Source organism: Lissotriton vulgaris, chromosome 9 (assembly GCF_964263255.1).
Source record: "Lissotriton vulgaris chromosome 9, aLisVul1.2, whole genome shotgun sequence".
Taxonomy (NCBI): domain Eukaryota; kingdom Metazoa; phylum Chordata; class Amphibia; order Caudata; family Salamandridae; genus Lissotriton; species Lissotriton vulgaris.
The window spans coordinates 278541902-278554806 of record NC_141697.1 but is presented as its reverse complement, the minus strand read 5'-3'; the positions used below and the strand labels follow the sequence as shown (position 1 = coordinate 278554806).

The following is a 12905-nucleotide window of genomic DNA, read 5'->3' as shown; positions in this document are numbered from 1 at the left end:
TTACTTTCAAAGGGAGCTTTTCAGTGGTAACTCTAAGTGGGCGCTAAGTGGCCGAACAACATTAAACGAAGGAAGCGTCTGAATCACATTTAGCTTGAATGATTTCAGGATATCTGGTTAAGATTTCGGTGCGACACAGTTAGAACACCGGCGGGTGGGTATCTCCGTTTACGTGATGAAACTTTCAAATACTACATTTCCCAGGTATAACTGCGCGCTGAAGATGCAACCCACTTCGGCGAAATACCCATGGGTTTATGCGATGCTTCTACGCCTGACGTCAGTGCGCTGAGGCTACCGACCGGACGTGACAGGCAACGGGCTGCAGTTCAGAGGAACAGGATCCAAAATGGCGCTGGCCAGGTAAGTGTTTATAAATATTCTACGAAGGCATCTGGTGAGGAAATCATTGCTATGAAGCAAAGCGACCCCTAACTAGGAATCTAACAGGAGTCGACTAACGCTTTATTGTTTGACCGGTAGTATTCCAACTCTGACAGCGGAGTGGGTGTTAGCAGAAGGCGTACGATTCCATTTCTTTCTTGTCCCTACTATCCTTCTTATTCTCACCAACCTCTCTCGGCCGCTGCTGCTCTCTTCAGTGTTGCGCTCTCCCAACAGTAATCGGTTAAGGCTGATCCTCCGGAGTCCCTCTTAGATGCCTGCCGGTGTCATTACTTGTAATTGTAGAACATTGTATTGCCGTATTTATAGAACGCTTACCACAAATATTTGGGGCTCTAAAGTGCTTGTCTATGTGGATATGTTGCTGCACAATGTAGAACATTTAGTTTGAACTGAGTTGTCTTTATTTTGATCCTGTGTGGGAAGAGTTTCCATGTTGTGGTTATCGTGTTATGTGACGTAGTGCTTAGTATGATGGACGAAGTGTGAAAGATGGGTGCAGTTTATTGTTTTCTGTAAGCTGTCAACTTTGAAGACCTCTGTAGGCCCATGTTCTGGTATTTTTTTATGACCATAGACCACTTAGCTGGTTATTGTACTGTATTGTCTATTCTGAGATATTTTATTTAAAGTTTATAGTCCTGAGCAGGCATAGGTTAAAGGCTAAAGTAGTGGAGAGATCTGCTAGGATGGAAGTTAGTAATACCCCAAATCTGATTGTCATTGTAAGATGTCAAGGAGTGGCCGTAATATGGTGCCGGTAGGGACCTGCAATGTTGAAGTAAGTAGCACAGGCGAATGGCGCATTTACATTTAGTCTAGTAGGTGCTCAGTGGAAGGGCATTAATATGGTCCTGTGACATTAAGTGGATCACGATACGTTGAACTGGCTGCAACTGAAAGTGGCATGGCCCTAATTTTACAGCAAGTAGGAGGCCACATTGATTTGCTTCAGTATTGATTGTCTTTGTGCAGATTCGGTTGGACAAAAGATAAAGGGGTACCCGCCAAAGCCCAACAGTCAGTTTGCACTGCTTTTCAGTTTATTGTTTGAAGTAGTTTAGGATGATTAGCTGAATAGAGAGCGCAGCGATGTCACTCAAAAAGAACAATCGTCTCGGGGGATTAACGGGAGAAAGTCGCCCACTTGACAAAACAGCAGCAGTTTTAGGACGAGAAATCAAAGAGAAGATTCTGAACCAATGCACAGCAAATGAAACAAGCATTGGAAGTGCAATAGGTCTCGCATTAGAAAAGTTGGAGCTATTGGTTTCGTAAATGACAATTTTTTTTAATGTGTTGGTCTTGAAAATAGCCAAATTAATAGCGTTGTCATTTACAATGCCAATACTCAATCAATCAATCATAACACTTGTATAGCGCGCTACTCACCCGTGAGGGTCTCAAGGCGCTTGGGGGAAGGGGTCCGCTACTGCTCGAACAGCCAGGTCTTGAGTTGTCTCCTGAAGGCGAGGTGGTCCTGGGTCAGCCAAAGGTGGCTGGGGGAGGGAGTTCCATGTCTTGGCCGCCAGGTAGGAGAAGGATCTGCCTCCGGCGGTGGCTCTTCGGATGCGTGGTACGGCGGCGAGGCTAGCAGACCGTAGCTGGCGGGTGGGCGTGTAGAAGGTCAGGCGGTCGTTGAGGTACTTGGGGCCCAGGTCGTGGAGAGACTTGTGTGCGTGGGTGAGGAGCCTGAACGTGATCCTCTTGTTGACGGGGAGCCAGTGCAGGTCCCTCAGGTGGCCGGAGATGTGGCTGCGTCGGGGGATGTCCAGGATGAGTCGGGCGGAGGCGTTCTGGATGCGTTGGAGTCTTTTTTGTAGCTTGGCTGTTGTTCCAGCGTAGAGGGTGTTTCCGTAGTCCAGTCAGCTGGTGACGAGGGCCTGGGTGACCGTCTTCCTGGTTTCGGTCGGGATCCATCGGAAGATCATGCGAAGGGTGTGAAAGCATGATGATAAGACGGCGTTGACTTGTCTGGTCATCGAGAGGGAGGAGTCCAGGATGAAGCCCAGGTTGCGTGCGTGGTCTGTTGGCTTGGGGGCGGTGCCCAGGGCTGGGGGCCACCAGGAGTCGTCCTAGGCGGAGGGTGATGGTCCCAGGATGAGGACTTCCGACTTGTCTGAGTTCAGTTTCAGACGGCTGTTCTTCATCCACTCGGCGACGTCTTTCATCCCTTCGTAGAGGCTGGTTCTGGCGGTGTTCGGGTCTCTGGTGAGGGAGAGGATCAGCTGGGTGTCGGCGTAGGAGATGATGTTGAGGTTGTGTTGGCGTGCGATGGCAGCGAGAGGTCTCATGTAGACGTTGAAGAGGGTGGGGCTGAGTGATGATCCTTGCGGGACGCCGCATATGACTTCGGTGGCCTCGGATCGAAACGGGGGGAGGCGGACTCTCTGTGTTTTTCCGGCGAGGAATGAGATGATCCACTTCAGTGCCTTATCTTGGATGCCGGTGTTGCTGAGGCGTTGGACTAGGGTGCGGTGGCAGACAGTGTCGAACGCTGCGGAGAGGTCCAGGAGGATGAGTGCCGCTGTTTCCCCGTTGTCGAGCAGGGCTCGGATGTCGTCGGTGGCTGCGATGAGGGCGGTCTTGGTGCTGTGGTTGGCTCTGAAACCGGACTGCGAGGGGTCGAGGGATCCGTTCGTCTCGAGGAAGGCGGCAAGCTGTCTGTTGGCGATCTTCTCGATGACTTGGGCCGGAAAAGGGAGGAGCGAGATGGGGCGGAAGTTTTTGAGGTCGGTGGGGTCCGCTGTTGGTTTCTTCAGTAGGGCGCTGAGCTCGGCATGCTTCCAGCTCTCCGGGAAGGTGGCAGTGTTGAAGGAGGTGTTGATGACGTCCCTACAGCATTTGTAATGCAACATGTTTTGTATGTACGTGACTTAGATGTATTCATCTAACAAATACAAATGGCTTTTAATTATTTTAAATAATTAAAACTGAAATAAAACAAATTGTAATTTATAATAGCAATAGCTTAAACTATTGTAAATAACTGAAATCTGACAGCAGGTTCTGTTGACTATTAGTCTTGGGCACTACTGTTAAATTCCCTAGTGGAGAGATAATCATGATTAAAAAGATGGCAATGAAATCAGTTGGTGTTCCTTGTCTGTACAGCTGTGCAGATTTCTGCATTTGTGTATATGCATTCACGTTTTCTAATGCCATGTATGGGAGTCTATTACATTCATGCTTTCTAATGCCTGCAACATCTGTGTAAACGTGGGGGTCATAAGTTAAAAGTCTGTCAGGACTGAGGTAGCCTTTCATCCCTTTGAAGATGTTAAGATTTCGTGCAAACAGGACACTGTATAATCAAGCAGCCGAGCAATTTGATGTCTTCAGACACAAGACACTCGGAAAGAAGACTGAGCAAGCGGGTGGGTGGGGGGAGTGCACGCGCGCGAAGTTGTGAAGATGAATTATAAAAAAAAAAAAGACTGCCACGCTCTTGAGATTGCTCTGAAGTATTTTAAACACCACCTCAGAGATAAGCTAACGAGGAGGGAGGGGAAGAAAGGAGGGGGTAGTGAGAGCAAACAGCAAGAGGGTGGGGCACGTGTATTTCCATCGAAGGAGGGGTGGGGGTGTTTGTTTGTGTCCCAATACCCAAGGTAGCAGAAGTAGCATCACACAATTTGACTCCAAATCCATTACAGCATACATACATTTTTTTTTACCACCTTGATTGACAGCCTTCTACTTGCTGCCACAAGGATTGATAGAAGTGCCTGGAGAAGGAAACGCAAAACAAAAGGGTTTTAAAGTACCATTAGCACGCAAAGGGAAACGGCTCCTACACCTTAAATGACGTTCGGGCATTCTGGTGCACTAAAAAGTACTGCGCACTCAAACATAGAAGCGGTTACACATCTGCATGCCCGAACCTTTCAGGAACTACCAGGCATACGTTTAGGAAGCATGTATGTTTTATCAAGTTTATGGTACGATTAATACAAATCTTTGCAAAACGTTCCCTAAAATCCATTACCAAAAATAGACCATTATAAAATTCATGGTTAAAATACATTCTGCAGCAACTAGAAGGACACCAGCTGAACTACCACAGTCACTAAAGGGCATTACATTAAAAAAAGCTCTTGGCATTGCTGTGGGGGGGGGGGCGGCGCGGGAGCCGTTGCAATGCACATTGTTGAAACGATCGGCAGAGGGGGAAAGGGTTAATGATCTGAAAATGCCGCCAAAGTAAACAGAGGCAGGCATTTTGTGAGTGCTGTAGGGGGAGTGGATTTGCAGTGCGAAGTCTCAGCGTTGGCTCTCCTCTGTGAGAAATCCACAGCTGCGTTTGTGCTTCCAGGGTGAAGAGGGTACCGAACACGAGGAGGGAGGAGGAAAGCAATAAAAAACAAGACAGAGACGCTAGGAAACATCCCCAACGACGAATTTACTTACATCAGCAATGCTGTTAATCCAAATGAAAACAAATATGAGTTAGGGGGCAATGTGCATAAAGATTTCTCTGTTTTGGATGTTTTTCTACAACGAGACATGTTGATAAAATAATGTGGCACAGGGCTGCAAAGTTGGGGAGCGCATTGCCGCAAATAAAAGGCAAGTTAAAACCAGTTAAAAAAAAAAAGTTAAAATAAAACGCGAGACACGGCCTGGCGGCCGTGAAAGTGAAAGTACGGCTGGCCGGCCGTGAATAATTAGGGGAGTAGGGAGGAGCTGGGGAACAGATGGCTGCCTTTGATGTGCACGCGCTTTATGTCAATGCGCTTGCGTATTGAGCTTGCTTTTCACGGGCACTGGATGAAATCGCCCGTTTGGTTAACCTCTGGATAAGCACCTATATTCTCGCAAGCGCATTGACAGGCGAGACCTAAAAGACCAGGCCAGTAGCATAGCGAAGATGCTATGTGCCCTGATGCAAGCAAGGAGAATATAGCCAGTATACCTCCTTTTTCCTCTAGCCCATTTTACAGCCACTCACAACTTGCAAGTACACACATGCAGCGTACTCGGCAACTTGAAGAACTCCATTTTAGCTTTTTAAGAGGAGACAAAACACTCCAGAGTAATAAACAAAGCAAAACATTCCATCTTAAAAATGTTAAAAGAGGATATACACAGTTTAAGAAGAATACTAGCTTTTGACGCTTCTATTCTCTCAAAAGCTCAACACCGGTCACAGGCAGAGTATTTCACTTGAGAAAGATGACACCCTGCAGACACATTGAATGCAGGAGACCAAAAGGGACATGCACGCATATTAAGCTCATACCAAGAACTTTTAAATGACTTTTTCTGGAGCAACACAGTTTAGAAGATGCATAACTAACAAAAAAATAAATGGCAGTATGGAAATAGTGAGAATTCTCTTAAGGAACACCAAAACACTGTTTAATACCACCAATGAGCTGCTTAAAGTTTTATTTAAAAGCATAACATGACTAGGAAGTGGTCTCCTTGCATAGGCCAAACTACAGGAAGGGGCTCAGCATGTTAGAAGGCATGATCCTGTGGCTGCTTGGTCCAAATGGAGTCCCGAATGCTGAAGCATCTTTCTATTGAAACTTGATGCAACCCCTGACATTATCCTCAATACCTCCTGCACTGGAGACTGAACTTCATTCCCTTCTTAAGACACATGATGCGGTAGCAGTGCCTTCGGTACTGTGACATTGAACTACTCTATGCTTCAGGCAATGTAGGCCTTTTACCAGTGAGCTCAATGGAATGTGGAACATGTTACAAGGAAACTTTACCCACATGCCAATTTAGGACTAGTTACTTGACAACAGTATGCACAATCCAATAAGACCCGTTACTAGCCAACAGTACACATAGCATAGAGGAATGGACCACTTTACGCAGCTTACATTTTAAGATGTTTTACTTGCTGGCTACAAACAGTATTCCAATGTAAGATGTGTTTCTTACGGACTGTTCATGCAATCTGCGTATGACATTTTAATGGGTAACTGCAAACAATCTAGTGTGAGATTTATGACCGGCCAACTGTATGCACCGTCCAATATGAAAGAAGTTATAGGTATAGATATAAACATGAGTCATAAGAGGACATTTTACAGGCCAAGAAATCACAGGAACTACTGTAATATGCTGTACCTGCCAGCACATCATTTGTTATAAGCCTTATTAACGAATTACTACATATAGAGTTCCATGTGAGATGTGTTTTAAAAAAATATATATATGCTCGAGACGAAGCAGCATGCAATACTAGCCAACTGTATGAGTAACCCAACGTAAGAGCTATCCTTGAGAAAATGCACCTGGACATATTAACAGTGGAGTTCAATTGAGCCAGTACATGCACGAAAGTCCTACGAGTGATTACAGGAAAGAATGAATGATTACGTATTTGTATCGCGCATGGCTACCCGGAGACAACGTTCATTCACCAAGTTCAGACAAACAGCAGGGTTTTCAACGACTTCCTGAAACTAAGATGGTTGCTTTCCATTCTGAGATAGAGTGGAAGATTGTTCCAGAGTCTTGAGGCCTGTAGGGAGAAGCGTCGGCCACCCATACGCACTTTTCTCATTTTTGGAATTGAGAAGAGATTCTTATTAGAGGATCTTAATTCCCGCTTAGGAAGGTAAGGGCAAAATAATGATTGTATCAGTAAGGGTGCTTTTTTGTGAATTACTTTATGGACCGTGACCAGGGTTTTAAATTCGATCCTCTGCTGCACTGGAAGCCAGTGCAACTGGCGGAGTGCAGGTTTGGCAGATGTCCTTCGCGGGATGTTCAGCAGCATACGTGCTGCACAATTCTGAACAATCTGCTGTATCTTAATTGTCCCTTGGGGGGAGCCTAGATATAACGCATTGCAGTAATCTAGGCGTGATAAAATCGGCGCCTGTACTAGGATCCTTCTGGCTTCAAAGGGAAGAAGGATGATGATTTTCCTCAGAAGCCTCATAAGTGCGTAGCATGTGGCAGCTACCTTCCGGGCTTGCACTGAAAAATTAAGAGCTGGGTCCATCCATACCCCAAGGCTCTTAATTTGGGTCTTAGGCTTGGGTGGTTGGCCCAGCATCATCACCTCAGTTTTTGACCCATTAAGTTTAAGGAAGGATTCATCCATCCATTCCCGAACTTTATTAAAGCAGCTGGAGAGTCTTTCAAAGGGGGCATCATGGGTAGATAGTGAGATAATCAATTGCGTGTCATCTGCGTATGTGACAAGTTGTACTCCCCAGGGAAGCACGACCTCAGCCAAAGGCCTCATATAGATATTAAATAAGGTGGGGCTGAGGGATGAGCCCTGGGGTACACCGCAGTTAAGACACATTTGGGGGGAGGAAGCATCATTTTCAAAGACCACAAAGGTCCTATCAGACAGAAAGGAGTGCAGCCACTGTAGTGCGTGGCCCGAGACACCAACTTCCTCCAGCCTGTGAAGCAGAATGGAGTGGTTCACGGTGTCGAAGGCAGCGCTGAGATCTAATAATAGTATGGCCGCATGATTCCCACTGTCTACGATCTTCCTCGCTTCCTCAACCACTGCAATAAGTGCTGTTTCAGTGCCTTGATTTCTCCTAAACCCTGTCTGCGTAGTATGAAAAAGGTTGTTATCCTCCAGAAAAGTAGCCAATAAAGAATTGACATACTTCTCTGTGAGTTTGCTAACAGTGGGCAAAAGAGAGATGGGGCGATAGTTTGCCCAGTCTTCAGGGTTAAGGTTGGGTTTCTTCAGCAGGGCCTTAACTTTAGCCTGTTTCCAGGTTGGCGGCACCTGGCCTGAAGTCAAAGAGGCGTTGATCACCTCCTGAATGACTGGAGCCAGTGTCTGATACCAGATTTAATATGGTGGGGGGTGCAGGGTCATTTGGGGAGCCTGATTTTAAGTTCCTTAAAAGGCACTGAGTAGTGGGGAGGTCTATAGGAGCAAATTCATTAAGTTGGATTAGAGCCATGTGGGGTACCGGGGAGGGTCCAGTAGGAAAGTTATGAAAAGATGAATATATGGTAGCTACTTTGTTGAGGAAGAATTTGGCAAGTTCCTCGCAACGTACCTGGGCAAGTCCTAGGTCTTCAATTGGGGCAGGAGGGGTGACCAAAGATTTAAAAATTTTGAAGATTTCTCTTGGGGAATTGGCAGCCATGCTAATCTTGATCTGAAAGTTAGATTGGGTGATTTTAATCTCCTCCTTATACTTTTTCAGGGCAAGTTTATAATTGGCCGTATCACTTTCGGAGTAATGTTTTCTCCACTGTCTTTCCTGTTGCTTGCAAGCAAGCTTCAATAGTTTCAAATCAGGCGTGTACCAGGCCTTCTTGTTCTTGCCACTTCTATGGGATAGTTCCATCTTCGGAAGGGAGAGATCCAAGGAGGCCTCCACCCACAGGTTGAGGGGCATATCAGCTTGCAAAGGGTCAGAGGAGATTTTGGCTAGAGTGTTCTTAAGATTAGTATCCCAAGTTTCAATGGGGAGTTTAGACCAAATCCGACAGGACTTTTTCATGAGTTTAGCATGTACGGGTTGATTCTGAGAGGACATGGAAAACAGTAGTAGTGAGTGATCAGACCACGGGATCCTAATCACATTGTCATAACTAAGGGACTCGACGTTGGTGTAACAATGATCAAGGATATGTCCTGCAGAATGTGTTGAGTCCGTGACTAATTGTTTCAGATGAAGAACTTCCAAACCGGTTGTCAATTTTATAGAGGCCGGTGCATCAACTTCCTCTGCGTGGATGTTAAAGTCTCCCAAGATGGTGAAATTGGGGTAGATGCTAGAATAGTTAATAGCTGTGTAAGAAAGATCTTCACAGAATTGACCGTATGGCCCGGGGGTGGTCTATAGAGCAGAATTCCCGAAAAAGTGTTAATTCGAGAAAAAGAGATGGCAAATTTAAGACTTTCAGCTCCAGAAATAGAAAGATTTTCAAATCGACACCCAAGGGCATTTCTCTAAATAATGGCAATCCCTCCCCCCCCCGCCCCCCGATCATGAAGACGATCTTGTCTGTGCATAGCATAATTGGGGGGGAGAGCCCGTACAATATCCGGTTGGGAGCTATCATTTGTCGTTCCTCCACTAACATAGCGAGCTCAGTCGCGTGTTTGGGTAAGGAGCGGCAGTTGAGTAAAGCCAAACGGTATTTATCAGCGCCGACCCCCATGCGGTGTAAATTTTCAGGGAAGAGGTTATATCTGCATCCAGTGCAGAGGTTAGGGGCACAAGTGTGAGTACCCAACAAGATACAGTTAGGAGAAACAAGAGTATTCAGTGCCATCAACTCATTCCGGCTGTATGTAATAACAGGTCTGACCTGTGTTGTGGAGGATAGCATCGTGGCCCCTGGTCCCGGTCTGGCCCGGACGGGCACAGACGGGCTTTCCTTAGGCGCTCCTTTGGCGCGATGTTGGCGCATCCGCAAAGCAGGTCCGCTGCGCGGAGAAAGTACGTATGGTTAAATACTAGCGCCGAGTGCCTTGCGCCTCAGAAGCTAGACTGCACCCTGCTCAGCAACCTGGGAGATCCCTCCCTAAGATGGCCGCCGCGTTCTTGTACTTGCCTCCTAAGATCGAGGCTGGACTGAGCCCTCAATCGGCGCAGTCAGTCAAGTAAGGGATATTTTAAAAGTGCCACCAAGGCTAAAGAAATAAAGTAACACAAGATATAACAGTTTTTAAAAAACGAACTGATGTGAAGTTCAGAGTGTGCTGGGGCAGTTTGTGTCTCCCGGCTTCCGCCTCAGGAGAATGAACGTGTCTCCTGAAAGAGAAAAGATAGGGCCAGGAGTGCTGAGAGTGAAAGGATCCCCAAACCTCAAATGTTTCTGATGCCTTTAAGACAGCTCAGTCGTTTGTCTGTGTGTAACGCTGTCAGTTTTCAGCATGGCACACTCCAACCACATTGTTTTGAGGTCTGTGTAAAAGAATACCATTGACTTGTATTTTTGCAACACTTTTATCACTGTCTAGAAATTGGCAAATTAGTGGTAAGTAGACCATTCTCTTTCATCAGCTTTCACCACTTCCCCAATTTTAATGAAGCAAAGCATGTCTTTTTTTTAGGTCGAGCCTAGACGCAAGCAATTGCTTAGTCTGCTCGACAACTATTGTCACCTGTTTCTGGGAATGTGGACACGAGATGGGCACGAGCGCAGATTTCACCTCGTGGGCGCGTACGGCGCCGTGCTCATCTCCTGCCTCAGATTCCCGTGCGCAAACACACACACAGCCACACTCACGCATGCGCACATACACAGCCACACGCATACACAGGCACACACACACTGCATACACACACGCACCCCCCCTTAAACAGACACACGCGCACACAGACAGACACACGCACAGACACACTCGAACACACACAGACATACGCGCGTACACCCCCCTTCTTTGCTTGCCCCGCCCACACGAAGGCTGCCTGACTTCCGCTAGCACTCTGTGGCATCACGCTCAACTTGGCTTTCGGTCACGAAGCAGACAATGCCGGACTCGGGTGAGTGACGACAATGGTTCCCTACAGAGGTGTTTGGGTGCTGCTTGTTCAATACCCGACTTGTTATTTTTGTTGCTGACTTGTTCTCTCTGCTGTCAGTGGTTGGCTTCATGCAGGACTGGCGTTCGTTCTGGCGGCGCCTGGTGCAACAATCTTTATAGGCGTTCCCCTACATTCTCCCCCTTGCTTTACATGAATTGCCTCACTACCACGCTCCAACAGTGCCCATTATCTCTCCCCTGTCCATCTCTGTCATACAAACTCTCAGCACGGCCTCAATGATGCGAGGAGCAGGGGGGTATGTGAGCAGAGCAGACTCTAATCGACTCGATCCTCGAGACCTCGGCACCCCTAATAAAAAACTCCATCAGTAACACGGGTGCCGAAAATCAGCGCTTTCTTAAGAGTGCTGAGGCACTAGGGCCCAGTGTGTCGTCACTAATCTCGTGGTGTTTTTTATCGACCTCGGGAGGATGAATGGTTGAGGTGCACTGTCAGGATTCCAACACGTGACATGCGATTTGTACACAAATGTATGCCGCAGAAGTGGGAGTGGGCTGGGTATGCTCAGACGTGAGTCCCAGGCTCTGCACATCACTGGAGTCAAGCTATCCAGGCTGAAGAAGGCTGATAGCCAGAAACCGGTCCTTGGATGCTTGATTCCGGTCTAGGAAAGACATGGCTTGGTAGTTCGGGCTGGACTGTTCCCATGAGGCACAGGGTCAAGGCTGATTTGCATATAGCCATTGTCTGACCTAGGGTGGTGTGGAGTGCAAAAAAGATGGATTTAGGCCCAGATCTTTGTACTGGGGTGAGTGTAAGACATTGTTATGCATTCTGTCCATCAACTGTGTTTTTTGCAATTTTCCCCCCGAGTGGGCTGGGTATGCTCAGACGTGAGTCCCAGGCTCTCCACATCACTGGAGTCAAGCTATCCAGGCTGAAGAAGGCTGATAGCCAGAAACCGGTCCTTGGATGCTTGATTCCGGTCTAGGAAAGACATGGCTTGGTAGTTCGGGCTGGACTGTTCCCATGAGGCACAGGGTCAAGGCTGATTTGCATATAGCCATTGTCTGACCTAGGGTGGTGTGGAGTGCAAAAAAACGATGGATTTAGGCCCAGATCTTTGTACTGGGGTGAATGTAAGACATTGTTCTGCATTCTGTCCATCAACTGTGTTTTTTGCAGAAACCAATGGCCCATGCTCAATCCACTCTCCTATCATGCTAATGAGCGGCCACTGTCCACTCATAGTGCATGCTTCCATCATGCACACACACTACTAGCTATCTGTGCACGCTTTCATCAGGCAGACACACACCACCAGCTGCCAGTGCACGTTTTAACAGGCACACTCCTCCAGCTGTCAGTGCACGCTTCCACCAGACATACACACCACCAGCCATCAGTGCACGCTTCTAGCAGGCAGACACACCACCATCCGACCCACCTAATTGTTAGACAACTATTTTTTGATGTATTGTCTTTTACACTGTTGTTAGGCTGATCTATTTTAGTACACATTATGCTGCAATCTGGGGTTTATGAGTTTTTGTCTGTCACACCTCTACCCCAAAGCCTCTCACTGAAAGGTGTAAACTCTAGCACTGCCACTCTCATGAATGCCTTACAGTGCAACCACACACACAACACACAAACAACACACAAACACAACCACATACAACCACACACACAACCACACATACAAACACACACACAACAAACACACACACAACTACACTGAAAACCAAACCGCCAGTGCACACTTTCACCACGCACAGACACTATCACTCATCAGTACACGCTTTCACCACACACAAACGCCACCAACCATCAGTGCACGCTTTCACCAGGCATACACACACCACCAGCCATCAGTGCGCAATTTCACCATTCACACACACACCGCCAGACGTCAGTGCACGCTTCTAACTATCGCCCTCACTCTACCGATCGCCCTCACTCTACCGATCGCCCTCACTCTACCGATCGCCCTCACTCTACCGATCGCCCTCACTCTACCGATCGCCCTCACTCTACCGATCGCCC

The 12905-nt window shown here is 47.3% G+C and overlaps 1 protein-coding gene across 1 annotated transcript in view; it reads left to right on the top strand.

The window, feature by feature from the left end:
- Positions 1-212: 212 nt before the first annotated feature.
- The window catches only part of SNW1 (SNW domain containing 1), an 88878-nt gene continuing 76185 nt past the window's right edge, over positions 213-12905 (top strand). The window contains exon 1 of the mRNA XM_086937566.1: positions 213-363. Within this exon, the coding sequence (XP_086793692.1) occupies positions 350-363 (14 nt within the window). The 5' untranslated portion in view covers positions 213-349. The remainder of the gene's footprint in view (positions 364-12905) is intronic.